The 17525-nt window shown below is 36.1% G+C and overlaps 1 protein-coding gene across 4 annotated transcripts; it reads right to left on the bottom strand.

Moving 5' to 3' along the window:
• Window positions 1-134: 134 nt before the first annotated feature.
• On the bottom strand, window positions 135-13358 carry LOC113049782 (POU domain, class 2, transcription factor 3-like). 4 transcript variants are annotated; one of them, XM_026212415.1, is made up of 14 exons: window positions 13273-13358; window positions 12179-12273; window positions 11729-11785; window positions 9668-9702; window positions 9110-9211; window positions 5391-5496; window positions 5174-5262; window positions 4455-4628; window positions 3495-3636; window positions 3228-3361; window positions 2136-2300; window positions 1494-1533; window positions 1172-1286; window positions 136-1072 (listed from the first exon to the last, which is right to left on the bottom strand). In XM_026212415.1, exons 3-14 carry the CDS (start codon window positions 11775-11777, stop codon window positions 1033-1035), a joined length of 1191 nt encoding a protein of 396 aa, XP_026068200.1. In that variant the 5' UTR covers window positions 11778-11785; window positions 12179-12273; window positions 13273-13358; the 3' UTR covers window positions 136-1032. The 4 variants fall into 4 exon arrangements, with proteins under 4 accessions (XP_026068202.1, XP_026068200.1, XP_026068199.1 ...); XM_026212414.1 differs by lacking the exon at window positions 13273-13358 and having other exon boundaries at window positions 12179-12374; XM_026212417.1 differs by lacking the exons at window positions 11729-11785; window positions 12179-12273; window positions 13273-13358 and adding an exon at window positions 9889-10041 and having other exon boundaries at window positions 135-1072.
• Between the last annotated feature and the right edge of the window lie 4167 nt (window positions 13359-17525).

Below are 17525 nucleotides of genomic sequence, written 5' to 3' on the forward strand. Positions count from 1 at the left end.
AAACTGTTTTCACTGAATATCCTTAGCTTTGACAGGATTTTAAGACACTGCATTCATTTTGTCATTCAGGTATTATCTGGTAGACAAATAATGCAACATATTTCATATTTATATCGCACTGAATTAAAAAAAAAAGAGAAACAGATTTAAGTGCAAATTTTAATAAGTCAAACAGAGAAACAGAAATATACAACAGTGTTATTCAAATAAAAAAAAAGCAAAGAACAACCAACCAAACAAACAATATCTAGATAATATTATTAGTCATACATAAAAGCTAAAATGTGAAATTTAAGGAACTTCAAATGCTTTGGACAATGTTGGATAAAATTAGAGTGAACTGCATATAAAATTTTCCCTGACAGAAATCCTCAGAAATGTCCAGAAACACAAAACTAGGTGTATGCCGAAAATATATTGAGAACTGTAAACTGTTGAAGGAACCACTAAATGTTGTCTCAACTTTACTACAAATATCAGAGCCAGCTGTTCCAGTCTTGACCTTGAGCAGGGCCAATGATGCTCAAGAACACTAGCGTATGAAACTTCTTCATAAAAGTACCCTTTTACGTCATTTAAAACAAGTCTCTAATAAAGCTATATGTAAACAAGATATTTCAAAATCAGTGGTTTTGTTTTTGGTTATGTGCAGTTGTTCACATCAACGTTATCAATCCACAAAAAGCCAGATTCGAACCTTCATCTGCAACAAAATTGGCACAGAGATTTGACACAGAAAGTGAAATAAGGTTTCATGCACATTAAAGCTCTGCTGAAAATGCCAAACATGTCTGTCATGTTCTTTATCACAAGATTGCATAAACAATGTGTCATTGCTTATTAGTGCTTTTTCCCTTCGGTATTAGCAGTGAAGCTCTATTCACAAGCCCTTTGAACATAAGACCACGAGAGGCAGAAGAGTGGTTCCCTGTGTTCTGCCTCCTTATTTAGTGCTGCTTGTAAACATTACAGGATGAGTATTTCTCTCTCGTTTGGTACGTTATGAAGTGAAGCTGTTGCCTTCAGAGCGGCTCAGTGGTGGTATGACGTGGGGTTCCAGCGATACCAGGATCTAAGAAAGAGTCGAATTCATCATTTGTACATTTTACTGGTTTCTAGTCAGCTCAGGTTAAGATGGCTGTGTGTGTGAAGCAACTTGCTGTGGTTTTACCCTGGGGAGTTGAACGTCTGATTGACCCCCTGTGTGGTCAGGGGGCTGGATGTAGTGGACAGCGTGCTGGGGGAGGAGCCTCGACTGGGGCTGCTGGGGGAGGAGCTTGATGACACTGCAGGAACAACAATCAGGTCAAATTTATTTGTATAGAGCTATACACGATAAATAGAATTACAACGCAGCTTTACAGGAAGTCATGCTGTTATTTTGTTATGCCTTAGTGCTCAAGTATTCATGAAAAGATGATTGGATAAAGCAGGAGAAAAGTCTGAAAAAAGATGTTTACAAATCTTTGTTGAGGGACCAGCTCAATACTTACCACCTCCAGTGAGCGGACTGAATGAGCGGGAAGTTGAAGGCTGAAACAGGAAATTAACAAAATTAGTGGGAAATCGGGTGGAGAACATTTTTAAGGAAAACAAACATCGCTTCAACCACAAAAGCATGATGTACACTACACAAAAATACAGAAAAACTTAAATATTGTGAAATATCATAATTAAATGTACCTTTTCTATTTAAATACATATTTTAAAATCACATTGTTTTGATGGCAATTACTCCAGTCAGTCTTGAGTGCAATTGCTGTGACTTTTGAGCAATTTATTTCATCCTTACTGAATAAAAGTATTAATAATAAAAAAAAGAATAATGTTCTACTGACCCCAAGGCTTTGAAATGTGTAATATTATATAATACAATGTAATATAATGTTTAGGACAGTTTTCTAGTGGAAAGTATTGCCAAATCTCAATGTTTTATTAAATAAATTTCTACTTTTCTTAAAAACGTCCTGTTTGAAACAAATAAGATCTGTCTTTATCCATGTTGAACCAGAGATTATTAGTAACAAGACTTGATAGTCACCATTTAGGTTGTGTTGTTATGAGTGTGTAGCGTGTGCATTATGGATCATGTTCTAAATTTTTGCTAAATTTCAGTAATGATTGCTCAGCCTCACCAGACGAGGGTTGTAGTTGTGGGACTTCATAGGTGAAGAGGAAATAGGGCAGTATATCCTCTTCTCTTTCTGCCGTCGGTTGCAGAACCAAACTCGCACTACTTCTTTCTCCATGGATAGCTGCTCTGAGATGAGTGTGATCTCTTCAGAGTTGGGTTTTGGGTTCTGTTTGGGGTAGAAAGTGTGTTTATGTATCACAGGCAGCAGGAGGCACTGCAAGCAAACTGCTGCACTTTGTCATTGCCGAATGAAAAAGACCATGTTACCTGTCTAGAGCAAAAGTTTCAGAATCTTAAAACAGTTTAAGATCAAATTTTATGAAATAATTTTTTTTTCAGTAACATATTATAAATGCTACAAAATTATTTTATGTTAATATAAATTAGAAAATTACATTTTTGATCTCTGTCCAAATTAAAAATCATTATTCTTGCTTACTGTATTAATCAAATGCTCTTTAGAATGTGAATGTCCCTCTCCCTAATTAATTGGACTGATATGACTAGCAATAAAAACAGGTAAATAATAAATCATGGTCATATGCGGTAAATGACGAAGCACCTGAAAATACATGCAAATTCATACAGGGTTATCATATAGCTAAAACCATAAAATGCTACTTGAAATAAAATAACTAACTAACTGAATAATAATAAAATAAAATAAATAACCTTAAACCTTTTTTAATTTTTTTTTTTAAATTTCAGCAATTTGGCATTTTTTTTGTTTAGTTTCAATACATGTTTTAAGTAAAAATGAGTAACTAAAAATAAAATAAAAATGATAATTGTTATGTTCTATTGTTATGTTTTTATTGTGTTAGTTGTATTTTGTAGTTGTTGTTATTATTTAATCAAAACCTCTCAACTTCAGTTTGATTGATAGTAATTGGAATGCAGGATAATAGATATATAAACAGCATATACATATATATTTGAAAAAAAAAATGTAAATCTGATTTTGCAAATGAAGTCTTCACACACACACAAACATATGCAAAAACTAAAATGAAAATAAAATTATAAAACCTAATTTAAAAGAATAATAATAACATAATAATATCTCAATAAAACTCAAATAACACAGACTCACATCTCCAAAGCGTTTCTCTAGTGTGAGTTTGATGTTTGTTTCGATGCTTGTCCTCTTTTTCCTCTTCCTCCCATAACCCTCCAGAAGGGGAGGTAGGGTGGTGGGGTTGGTCATGGAGTCGGACGGTGAGTTCTCTGAGAGGGAAGACAAGGTTGAAGATCGCAGATATTTACAGTAGAGTGCAGTCCACAAAACAAAATCCTGCTGATGCTTCGAGAGAAACCATTAGTCAGTCAGTTCTGTCCAGGAGAGGGCAGCAGCACATACCTGCGTCACTCAGCCACTTCTCCAGCAAGGGCTTGAGCTTGCACATGTTTTTGAAGCTAAGATTGAGAGCCTCAAAGCGTGAGATGGTAGTCTGACTGAAGTCATTTCCATACAGCTTTCCCATTGCCAGACCCACATCACCCTGCAGCCACAACACACACTGGTTTAAGAACTGGATTAAGGGTTGGGCAACATTGACTATCACAATTATTGGCTTCTTTTCAGTTTAGATATGAGTTTCTAAAACCACAGACATTTGAAATTACAGTTAAAGTTAGATAACAGAAACAGCATTTTTTTATACTTTACATACATCCATATATTGTATTATATAATATAAATCATATATATTACAGAAAAAGTAATAAAATGGTAATTAAAAACGGTCACAATATACTTGAATTTCGTTGAGCTGACAAACATGAAAACATCCTAAATTTTGGGAAAATATTATTTTTTATTTACTGAATACAGACAAAGCATGTATAGTCCAAAATGATAGAAGTATTTGTATTAAACATAATGAAATGTATTTAAATTAAATGGTGACTTTTATAGACTGAAAAATACCTAGTTCCCATGTGTTGTATTGTTGTGCAAAATTAACTGCATTAAAAATAAAAAGTACTTACTTATTATAATTTTATTTAAATATTATTCTATTCTAATTCTACTTCCTAAAATTCAAATTTAAATTACAGTTCTGCATCATGTTTTCTGCTTTACCATTAGATCAAATTCAGGAACTGACTCAACATTTGAAATGCATTCTCAGTTCAGTTCTGCTGCTGATATTTATAACCTAACATTTATATTTTAAATAGAGATGTATGAAAAAAAAGAGAATAATACATGAAAAATGTTCATATAAATCAATACTATTTTTAAAGAGATAAAGATAATGAAAAAAAACTATAAAATACACAGCTAAAAGAGTTATAAAGTCAGGCACAGTCTTACCTGAGTAAAGCCGAGTTTAATGCGTCTCTGTTTGAAGGCTTTAGCAAACAGCTCGAGTTCCTCCAGGTCATTGGGTTCCTCTTGAGGGGATCCCACATGTTTAGGCACCTGTAGGTGAGACATATCCAGGTGTCCGTCCATTGAGGAGCCAGCCAGACCTGACCTGCTCATTGCCTTATGAGAAAATTAAAACTTTTAGGGTCTAGATAAGCAGTTTTAATTGCTTACATACTATTTGTCTTATTGGCCGATTCTTTATTTTTGTTTATTTTATTAATGCCCTCTCTTTTGTTTTTTTCCTTTTCTCATGTCCATAAAAAAGTAACCTGGTGTTATGCATTATGGTAATATGTCAGTATGGTAATACTGTGTTTTTGCTATGTTATATCGATCAAAGGTTTGCACAAATTTACATTTCTTATGATAAAATTATTTTTAAATGAAACTAATAAAATGACAAAAAAACAATGCAAATGCAAATAGAAAGTAATTTTAAAAATGAATAAAAAGGTAATAGTAGTGATAAACTTTTTTTTTTTTTTTTTATAAAGCTTGGCTGACAAATGAAAGATACTTTTGATTATTCCCATTATATAATCCCCATTTGTTATATTTCACAGTGTAAAAAAAAATTATATATATATATATATATATATATATATATATATATATATATATATATATATATATATATATTGTTGTTTTCGGCCGAGATGTACCTGAGGGGTGAGTGCGAGGCCAGGCTGGTGTGGTAGGAGTCCTGTCTGGGACTGGGAGGGCAATGAAAGCAGATTGGGCTGCAGCAGTGCTGTAAACATCAGTATATAAAAATGTTTGTACTGTAGTTACAGCAGACAGACATAATGTTCTCCTGGATGCAGACTGATGAACAGCATTATCCCTAACATGACCCAGTGACCCAGTACATCCACTGACCTTGGTGTCCTGATTGGGCCTGCGAGAGGAGAAATGATGAAGGAGAGGACAGGTGAGATCCAGGCATCAGGACTAGTTGGGGCAGAGAGTGCAGGGAGGGCAGCTCCTAAAAACACCAATCATCAGCCATATTACACCACAGTTACTCTTGGTGTAAACTTTAGAGGATTGCATCCCACAAAAACATGCTCGGGTCACATTTTGTCCAGAACAAAAACAGAAAAGAAAGAAAGAAAACCTATTTTGCATAAAGTCTATTAAGATTTTTTGCATTATTAAGCACATTTGCCCCAAAATCTCATTACCCTAATGCTTTTGTTTTTAATTTACATTATTCTTAATGGTTATAACTATTAGATTCTGTTTTCCTGCATTAATACAATTCATTTCATTTCAATTATTAATTTAAATCATTATAAATACAAGAGAGTGAAATACTAATATACATATCTATACATGCAGGGTTCCCACACCTTGGTTAAAGGGGTCATATGATGCGATTAAAATTTTTCCTTTTTCTTTGGAGTGTTACAAGCTCTTGGTGCATAAAGAAGATCTGTGAAGTTGCAAGGACTAAAGTCTCAAATCCAAAGAGATATTCTTTATCAAAGTTAAGATTTGTGCATGCCCCCTCATGTCTACGTCACTGTGTGGGGAGATTTGCATAACACCGCTGTGTGTTTCCATGTGAAAGTGAAACTACTTTGTTTGGCCTTAAAAAGAGGACGATATCTGGTTTGTCATGCCTGGAGTTGATCTGTGCTGGTCTCTGAGGACATACATCAACTTTGCACTGTGGATCGCTGGATCGATGTGTTTTATATTTAAAGAATTTGCCACTAATGATTCAAACGTGAGTTTTAAGCAGTGTAGAGTCGTGCTTGTTGTTTATCGTTTCTCAGATCACAAATGCAGACATGGTTTTATGTTTATGCAGCGCAATACGCAACACACAATATAAGTGTGTTTTTACTTTGTTTGGAATTGTTTTTATTGGTTTTGTCTGGTCGCACCAGGACATGGCATTACAGTTTGTTAAGGGGCGTATCATTGGACAGCTGGCCAATCAGAGCACACCTCGCTTTTCAGAACGATGAGCTTTGTAAAAATCTAAAAGTTTCAGAAGGCAGGGCATAGAGGAGCAACAATAATGTACATTATGTGGAAAATAATGTGTTTTTCTCCACCTTAAACCACATAAACATTGCATTACACCAAATACACAAAATAATGTTCTTTTTAGCAACATCATATGAACCTTTTAACTTCAAATTCAAGGCCCTTTCAAGGAATTTCCAGGTCCAATACCCTCAAATTCAAGGATTTAATGTGACACATTTCAAGTGAGAGCAAGGTTACATCGTGTTACCTTGTAAGAAAATGTTGTTTTTGGCCATATTACAGAGTTCTGATAGTCTATTTGTCACATTTCTGTTTTGACTTAAACTGAAGAATATTCGGTACATCCTATAATGTATTCTAAAATAATCTTTAATTAACTTTTGCATTAGGGTTGCCAACTTCAGAAAATTAAAATAAGGGACAACTGTGATTCTTTTTAGGAAAATAAGGGACACTCAAAATATTTGTTCTGTACCACGTCATTAAAGGGTTAGTTCACCCAAATAGCAAAATTATGTCATTAATAACTAACCCTCAGTTTGTTCCAAACTAACTGTAAGACCTCCATTTATCTTTGGAACACAGTTTAAGATATTTTAGATTTAGTCCGAGAGCTCTCAGTCCCTCCATTGAAACTGTGTGTACGGTATACTCTCCATGCCCAGAAAGGTAAGAAAAACATCATCAAAGTAGTCAATGTGACATAAGAGTGTCAGTTTTTTGATTAATCGAAAATACATTTTGGTCCAAAAATAGCAAAAACTAAGAGTTTATTCAGCATTGTTTTCTCTTCCGTGTCTGTTGTGAGAGAGTTCAAAACAGAGCAGTTTGTGATATCCGGTTTGTGACAGATCATTCGATGTAACCGGATCTTTTTGAACCAGTTCACCAAATCGAACTGAATCGTTTTAAACGGTTCGCATCTATAATACGCATTAATCCACAAATGACTGACACTCCCTCTGAGTTCAAACAAATCAATATCCAGGAGTAATTCATTTACTCAAACAGTACACTGACTGAACTGCTGTGAAGAGAGAACTGAAGATGAACACCGAGCCGAGCCAGATAACGAACAAAAGACTGACTCGCTCTCAAGTCAAGAACCATTTCTGTCGGAGGCGTCCGATTCGAGAACCGAGGAACTGATGATACTGCGCATGTGTGATTCAGTGTGAAGCAGACCGACACACAGAGCGTCTGAACCGAACTGATTCTTTTGGTGATTGATTCTGAACTGATACTGTGCTAATGTTATGAACCGAAGACTTGAATCAAGGCCAATCATCGCCAATGACGCCATTACGTTGAGCTCAAAAGAACCAGTGAACCGTTTTCTTCAACCGGTTTATTTAATAGTTTATTTAACTGTCCGAAAGAAGAACTGGTGACCCTAAAACCGATGCAACTGGTTCTTGACTCGTGAACGAGTCAATGTTTTGTTCATTATCTGGCTCGGCATTCATCTTCAGTTCTCTCTTCACAGCAGTTCAGTCAATGTACTTTTTTAGTACATGAATAACTCCGGGATATTGGTTTGTTTGAACTCAGAGGGAGTGTCAGCCACATTGAAAAAGTTAACAGCTTATGTCATTTGTGGATTAATTTGAAAATATAACAACTGAACATCTGTGAAACTTCAATCAATTAAGCATTTTTTTAACAATGACATTTAAAATGTTGAACTAAAACATTCTTGCAACCAATGAGAACTTGGAGTTGTGTGGGCTGATTTTGGCACTTGAATTTGTTCTTCAATATTAATGAGGTCCAGGTTTATCAATAAATGTGTAATTTTGTTTCTCTATTTAACAACATTAACTGGCAATACTGAAAGACATCTTCCCTCAGGTAGATTGCATGTTTTCTTGCCTAGCTGGATGTGCGCCTATAATAAATTATCATAAGTTTCTTATTTATGTTGAACACAAAAGATGATATTCTGAAGAATTTTGAAGAACTAAACAGTTGTTGGTCCCCATTGATTTCCATAGAAGGGAAAGAAACACCATGGAAGTCAATGGGGACCATCAGCTGCTTGATTACCAGCATTCTTTAAAATATCTACTTTTACGTAAAACATAAGAAAGAAACTCATACAAGTTTGGAACGACATGAGGGTGAGTAAATGATGGCAAAATGTTAGTTCTTCGGTGAACTTTTAAAGTAAACAAATACTACAAAGTTTCATAAATAGCTACTTGAATAACAGAATGCATATTTAATATAGATTTTTTTTACATTTTAGATTATATTTTACCGTATTTTAGGAATTATTAAATTATTATAAATTATTATCAAATGCTACCATGTTTTATAAATACTTGAATAATGAAATACATAAATACAATAAAATAAATGCTTCTCATTAAACCTGAATTAATAAAATAAATACATCACTTTTTTTCTCATAAATGAAAACACTTTAAAGTAAAGTGTTGCTTTACTGTTATTAAAGTAGTACTGTTACAGTGCCTCAAAAAAGGCTTGATTTTTGTCTTTTTTTTTCCATTTGATATTTTTGTGCAAAATATGTGACCCAAACATGCTCTTGATGGAATTCATGACTCCCTATGTCTGGGTTTATGAAGCTGTACCCCAGTAAGCTGGCCTCCAGGCACCGGGGATCCCTGAGTTAGGTGGCATGTCTTGTGTGACGAAACAGAATGAGGTGAATCATTCAGGTTCTCAGTCTTAATCTGCACATGAAACAAAGACTTTGTTAGACAACACAAACCTGTGAACACTGCTGTGTTTTGGTCCTCAGGCATGTGTGTATGCGTGTGTGTGTACACACGCTCTTTGTGTGCACTCGGAGACCAGTAAGGCTGCTGGACTTGTTCTGCCGGAGAGGGCCATTAACAAACATTCCTTCCCCTCCCGCAGGCACAGTATGCAAATGACCTTACAAGCCTGAAGCTAGTTCCTGTGTCCTCAACACTAGATCGTATGACAGGCTGATCTGATGAACTAATATAGTATTATTGCTCAAATATCTCTCATACTGGAACACTAGAAAACTTTAGTAAACTTTTAATCTGTTTTGCCCTTGAAGTCTCCAGTTTCTTTTCATAAGAGGAGCAATGAGCTGTTCTGAATACCAAAACAGCTGTTTACAGATGATGAATATTAAGTCAAACATTGTTTGTACTCACTTGTCTGGTGAAGCCAATGCCGTTTTGTTCAATGTCTGGAAAATGAAAAGATAATCACAGTGAAAGTCACGCATTAACATTCAAGGATCCCTCGCCTCCCACAGGATCCAGCTAATTTCACAAAACATTTTAGTTTTTCATTTAAACTTTAATTATGATTTTTATTATTATGATGATTTCTTTTAAAGGGTGTTCATCATAAGTCCAATGATTAACCATACCATAAAAACAAACTCCCAAATGTTCCATTAAACTGAGCGAGGAGGGTTAGTCGGGGGTTCAGAGGTCGTCAATACCAGGTAATCTCTCTTCATTTGAAATTCAAATCCATCTCTATGAGGCCGTGGTTAGAACGGCACTCACTCACTCCACAATATGGAAATCTACCCTTCTCCTGAGCCAAACTTCCAGTATGGAAATCATCAGATCATGCAAATGAGTTTCCATGGCAACTTTTAGAGGCCTTCACATTTGAATACTTACAGACCTCCAGGTGCATCTCTTACACTCTGTTTCTCTCTCTCTCTCTCTCTCTCTCTCTCTCAGACACAATTTGAAATAAAAAATAATGTGACTATAAAACCTGCTGTAACATATTCTCTGTATTTTAATGACATTATATCATTTTAAAATCACTGATTTTAAATTCAGAATGTTTAGAGTCATCAAGTCACATGTTTGCACATAAGTTATGATACTTTTAAAATGATTAAATAAAAAAGAGACTGGAGTATATTTCACAATAATCGGTCTGTTGTAATCTATAGTCAGAAAGTAAACCATTTCTTTGGAATTAATTTATAAGCAATTGTGTCTTTGCATTTCAAAAATAATACAATTTCCTCAAAACTAAACATAAAAAATTTGATTTAGACTTCAGTAGTGTTCCCGCAGGGTTTATGTAACAAGACTATTTGTAAACATGAACAACATTTTTCATTCAATCCAAATATTTGTAGTTATCACATGACCTGATGGGACATCTGATGGGTCTAACCTTAACCTTAATCCATACTCAAACAGTTCACACCACAGAGGTGATGGAACATAAATGAAATATATAAAACTTTCAGTGACAATACTCTGCTCTCTCTGAATTGTAATTTCTCTCAGGTTCTTCATTAAAAGAAGACTGTTCCTTACAGAAGCCATTGTAAGCAGACCATGATTCAGTATCGCCTGAAGCTATGAGCGCTTCACTGCAAACAAACCGCCACATACATCCTGGTAGACTTCTCAGCCATCAGCCTGCACTCATCACGCACCTAACTGTGTATTCAACTCAACATACGTCACAAAAAAAAACGTTTTATTTTAGAAGTACAAAAATGTGGGGACCAAAAAAAAAATTATAAAAAAAATTATTTTAGAGTTAGAAATCTACCTAAAAATGACTTTGGCACAAAGCCACTTGCACAGACTTTCACGTGTGAGAGCGTGACCAGTGTCTCATCAACACAAAGAGTTATTTTATGTTCATAACCACAAACGGTTATTGTGAAGAAGCCCAGTGGCAGTTCGTGAAATTATGATCCTCATTTCGAAGGAACGTAAAACTGAATCAAAAACACTGTACTGTACAGTTAACCACAGTATCAAAAAAGACTTGATAACAGGAGAGTGGACCATTTGTGAGTAAATTACCTTAAAAAATAACCATTGGATGTCACTAAAAGCAGTGAAATTATGTTCAATATTTAAGAATAACGACCTAATATTTGTAATGTAGCATAGGATATTTTTACATTTAGCTACATGTATTTAATTAGTTTTAATTAAATATTTGACTTACTGAAGTCTGCATGAAGACACAGTTGATGCTATTTTACAACATTACAAAGCTTCATCAGAAAACTATTTTATATATATATATATATATATATATATATAGATATATATATATATATATATATATATATATATATATATAATTAGCATATAATTGACTATACATGTGTGATGTTATTTACATTCAAATGTCAACATACATTAATCAAGAGCTAATTTGACCATCATTTCAAGGCAAATGACAATATTCCAGAGAGTGAAAAGTCTCCTTACCAGCTTGTTCATGCTGAGATTCTGTCTGTTCAACAGCTTCTGTGCTCATCTTAATATCTGTAATGATAAATACAGCTGATTTTCCTACAGGATCACAACTTTATGCAGACACTGGGGCAATTCATGCCATGGCCCGGCCAGTAAAATGATCTTGAGGTTTATTCTAATGTGTCCAGCTTTCAAATGCTCTCCTTTATGTAAAGGGCTTGTTGTAATATTCATAAGTGCAAGGGTATCCCCATTCATCATTCACCACAATCGCTCTGTCTCTCCACCCTAATCTCTTCTAGTCAAAAACATTTAAATCTGCCAATATAGAGAGCTGTGAACAGGTACAATGCAAAACAATATGATTCCACAAAACGGTCACTGCTTGAGAAGAGAGCAGGCATCTGGGAGAAAAGGCTTAGTATTTTAGATAAAAACTTTGAGAAGTACATCTACACTTACCTTATAGCAGGAAACCCCACGGATCCAGGATCTGTTGATTATATCCCTGCGTCTGTGGTGCTATTCTCAGGTCTTCAATGAAGAACTGAGTGAACCTTTCTCAAAAAGGTTCAGAGAAATACATTTAGCAAAGTGGGTTAGTAGAAGAGCATTCACCTCTTCAGTATCCCGCACCAGCCAATAGACACGTCATTTGCATAAGGCCCTCGTGTGTCCTATCCAGACTCTGACTTTTTGCATAAAACAACAATAGGCAGACAGCAAACTTCGAAAAGCTTGAGAATAAAGAGCATGCGTTCAACTCTACCCGTGTCTATGTACACTGGCAAACTTAAAGTGTGCTTGGTCTTTGATTGAATATGGCATAGCTCTATTTATTCAAATACATCACTCTGCATAAAGGCTGGAATTATGATTGTTCTTTTCACTAGTCATAGATATAAGAGAACAGATTTGACTGAAGGCAGCATATATACATTCCCAAAGTGATATGATTTTTAAACTTTAAAAATTTTTGTTTTTCAAACACAGCTTACATCTCAGAAGTGTTGCCTCATTATTCTGGCAATAAAAGGGTTACAGTTCATGGCACAACAGATAGCAAGTTTCTCTAGTCAGAGTTCCTTGGAAATGTGGAAATGGATCTGAAAGCCAAACTGCAAATTACAAGTGTCTCTTGGGTTTTTTAAATCACCAAAATTATTGTGACATAATTTATTTGATTCAGTCACGCTTGTATTTTATTCTCATCATTGACTGGATGCAGTTTTTAAACTGTATCCAATGAGATTTTGTTTATGTCCCCCACACTATTCCATTGAATTAGCCCACTAGTTTTCTCATGACTTAATAATAATAATATGTTAGCCTAATAATTCTGTTACATTAATTTGTGTACTATCTAGAAATGTGTTCCCATTAAGTTGATGACACCATCATTTATAGTAATATCGACGACACATGTGGTCACTCACATTCGTTATTTTACTGCATTTCGAAGATTTCATGTCAACTAAACGTTTATCCTTATCTTAAAGTTAAAAACGTTAACACTGCAGCTGCGTTCAGCAGAGCGTGTGTTTGTGTAGACTTACTCTCTGGCCGGTAAGCTCCACCTCTGCTGTACATTCACGAATTAAACACGTTACGTTCATAAGTTGTAACTTAACTTTCCCAAAGATTAATTTTACTGTCACACCATCCAGAGTGAACATAACTGAAGACTCACACTAGAGGGCAGCATTCAGTCTCTCAGGAGATGATGAGACACAGCATGCTCGTGATGTTGATTTGCATATGAGTTGTACGTAGACTGTGGTTTAAGTAAAATAAACAAATGTGTACTTTGAGCACATCTTTTTTGCTTTTATTAACACACACACACACACACACACACACGCAAAAATGCAGATGACACATAAAGCCAGTGTACTACGTATGCACACTTGCACAAGCAATGCTACATTAGCCTACACACATTCATAATGTACTGTAGGCCTACACAAATAAAATATGCTTTATATCTTAGTTTAATTTAACGTTTTCACTATAGAGCTGAAATTAAAAATACATTGATACTTTGAAAATAGTTGGCTAGATACTATAACATTTTAAAATGCTGTATTTCAACCAAAGAATTTTGCTTTAAACACTCAGGCAAATATGATTTTAATGTTTTAATGTTTTTTCAATGTGGCAGGCGATGGTGTAGTTCTGGTTTAAACATTGAGGGGGCCGAAGTGTGACCTGTTTTAGTGGAGCACATTTAGAAACAATAGCTTAAATGTGCCACAACTATAATATAACTATAATGTAAATCTAAAAGGAAAAATGTATTCCCTTAAAAGATTATCCATTATAAATACAACAACAAGGTAAACAAAATTTACAACAATAAATAAGCAAACAATAAATAAATATATTTAAGTGCTGGTGCAAGATTGTTCTCTCCTTTTTTCTTGTCTCTTTATGTGCCTTTTTTAGCTAATGTTTGATTAGATAATGATTGACTGATAGCATTTTAAAGTGCCAGTTTCTTAAACATGTGTTGATGGAGCTTTTGGAGGAGCAGCTTTACTTGGTGATGGTGGTCAATCAGGTTCCGGGAGTATGAGAGTATATTGTCGATGTAAACGATCACAACCTATGTAGGAACTCCGGGAACACCTTGTTCAGAAAACCTTGGAAGGCGGAGAGGTTTTGGTGAGGCCATACTGTAAAACTAGGTAATCATAGTGGCCGGAGGGGGTGATGAATGCCGTCTTACAATCATCATCTTCATGAATACGAACAAGGTTAATAAGCATTTCGCAGGTCCAGCTTGGAGAAGATGTGTGCCCCGTGGAGTTCCGTGGAGAGTGATCGGTACCAGGGGAAGTGAATATGGAAGTTTTACCGTTTGGGAGTTCAGAAAACGATAGTCAATACATGGCCGCAGGCCCCTGTCCTTCTTTCCCATGAAAAAGGAGCTCAAAGCTGCTGGTGAAGTGGATGGTCGGATGAACGCCTGGTTAAGGGGCCCACTGAATGGTCTAGGCAGAGCAAAAAGGCGAAACTCGCTCCAGCAAGTAACTTCACACCAGTACCATCTGATTTCTGGAGAGTGGAGAACGAGCCAGGGGCATCCCAGGATGATATGCACCATGGGTCCCTCCAGTACCAGAAACGTGATTTCTTTCTCATGCAAACTGCTTTTTTTTTTTTTTTTAAGTTTCAGCAGTGGAGTTCTGTATTTCAGCCGCCCATGCCCTAGTGGTTTTCCTTGTATAGTTTCGCCTCGGAGTTCCTGGGCTTAACAAGAGCGGGGCAGATGTATTGAGAATGTACTGTGAGATGAAGTTGCCTGAGGAGTCCGAGTCGATGAGGGATGGGTCTGTAATAGAATGATCTGGAGTGAGTAGTTGCACTGATAGCAAGGAGAGTGTGGAAATAACTGGCTCTAGTTTAAGGGTACTCACCACAGGGCGTGGGGGTTTGACGGGGCAGGTCCCAATGGCATGATCTGCTGCAGCGTAGTAAATGCTGAGTCCAGCCATGAAGTGGCGAGCACGGTCAGCATGAGAGAGCCGTGTGGAGTCCAGTTGCATCAGCTGTGGTATTAGAGGACTGGTGGTGGGTGCATCAGACTGGTGGGCGGCTTCAAATGTGTGGCATACTGACAAGCATTGGGAGATACAATTGGCTTTTTGCATGAGCTCTCCAATCCAACAGATTCATCATAGATTGCAACATGAGCACGGATACGGGAATCCAATCCTTGTCAGTAGGCGGTGAGAAGAGCTGCCTCATTCCACCCTCTGGTTGCTGGCAGCATCCAAAACTGCAAGGTGTAGTAATTGGTGGTCAAATCACCTTGGTGCAATTGAAGTAACTGATCTGATATGGAGATTGTTCCTGTAGCGGAGCCAAAAAACTCTTTGAAATGGTTAGTGAAAGCTTCATAGGAGTTAATTTTGGCATTGTTGGCATTCCATATCGCCCACAACAATGCTCGACCAGAGAGGAGGGAAATCATAAAAGCTACTTCTGAGCACTCTGTGGTAAATTTCGATGGTTGCATTTCAATGAATAGCGCAACTTGTAGAAGAAAGCCACCACACTCAGCTGTGTCACCCACGTAGGCAAGGCAAGGCAGGTTTATTTATATAACACATTTCGTACACAATGGTAATACAAAGTGCTTCACATAAAAGAAAGTAAAATAATCATGAAGAAAAATAATAACAAAATTAAAACAAGCAATTTTAAAACTTTTTAAATGATTAAAACATTTACTTTAAAATGAATTTAAAAACAGTTAGAAAATGATTTTAAAATAAAATGAATAAAAAAAACAGTGAAAATATAGTGCAATCAGTTCGGACATTGCACAGTGCTCATTCAATAAATGCACAGCTAAACAGATAGGTTTTGAGTCTAGATTTAAATGTGACTAGTGTTTTAGCACATCTGATTTCTTCTGGAAGCTGATTCCAACTGCGGGCGGCATAGTAACTAAAGGAGGATTTCCCTTGTTTTGTGTGAACCCTTGGTATTTCTAACTGACTCGATCCTAGTGATCTGAGTGCTCTGTTAGGTTTATATTCAGTGAGCATATCTGCAATATATTTCGGTCCTAGGTCATTTAGTGACTTATATACGAGTAAAAGTACTTTAAAATCAATCCTAAATGTAACTGGAAACCAGTGTAAGGACCTGAGGACTGGTGTGATATGCTCAGATTTTCTGGTTCTAGTCAGAATCCTGTCAGCAGCGTTCTGGATGAGCTGCAGCTGTCTAATGGTCTTTTTGGGAAGGCCGGTGAGGAGCCCATTACAATAGTCCACCCTGCTGGTGATAAAGGCATGAACAAGTTTCTCCAAGTCTTGACTTGAAACAAAACATCTAATTCTTCTTGCAATGTTTTTTAGATGATAGTATGCTGATTTAGTTACTGCTTTGACATGACTACTGAAACTGAGGTCTGTCTCCAGAATCACACTAAGATTCCTGACTTGATATTTAGTTGTTTGACCCCTAGAGTCAAAGTATGCATTCACCTTGAAAACTTCATCTTTGTTTCCAAATGCAATGACTTCAGTTTTTCCTTATTTAACTGAAGATAGTTCTGGCGCATCCAACTATTAATTTTATCAATGCATTGGCAGAGGGAGTCAATGGGGCTGTAGTCATTTGGAGATAAGGCTATGTAAATCTGGGTATCATCAGCATAGCTGTGATAGGCAATTTGGTTCTTTCTCATTATTTGACTTAGTGGAAGCATATACAGGCTAAACGAGAGCGGTGCAAGAATTGAGCCTTGTGGGACTCCACATGTCATGGACGTCGACTTAGACTTATGCTCTCCTAGACTCACATAATAGCCTCTCCCTTCTAAGTATGGCCTGAACCATTTGAGTACCATCCCAGAAAGCCCGACCCAGTTTTCCAGTCTCTCTAGTAGTATGTTATGATCGACAGTGTCAAACGCAGCACTGAGATCTAGCAATACCAGCACCGATATTTTGCCAGAGTCAGAATTTAAGTGAATATCATTTATTATCTTAATGAGTGCTGTCTCTGTGATGTGATGCGGACAAAAACCAGATTGAAAATTTTCCAGGTATCCATTTGAGTTTAAGTATTTGTTCATCTGATTAAAAACTACCTTTTCTATAATTTTGCCTGTAAAAGGAAGATTAGATATTGGTCTGAAATTGCTCAAAATGGTGTTATCAAGATTGCTCTTTTTCAGGAGGGGCTTAACAACTGCAGTTTTTAGGGAGTTTGGAAATGTCCCAGAAAGAAGTGAGGTGTTCACCATTTTTAAGAGATCTGCTTCTAAGCAGTTAAGCACACTTTTGAAAAA

This window comes from Carassius auratus, chromosome 30, assembly GCF_003368295.1.
Source record: "Carassius auratus strain Wakin chromosome 30, ASM336829v1, whole genome shotgun sequence".
In the NCBI taxonomy this organism is placed as follows: Eukaryota; Metazoa; Chordata; class Actinopteri; order Cypriniformes; family Cyprinidae; genus Carassius; species Carassius auratus.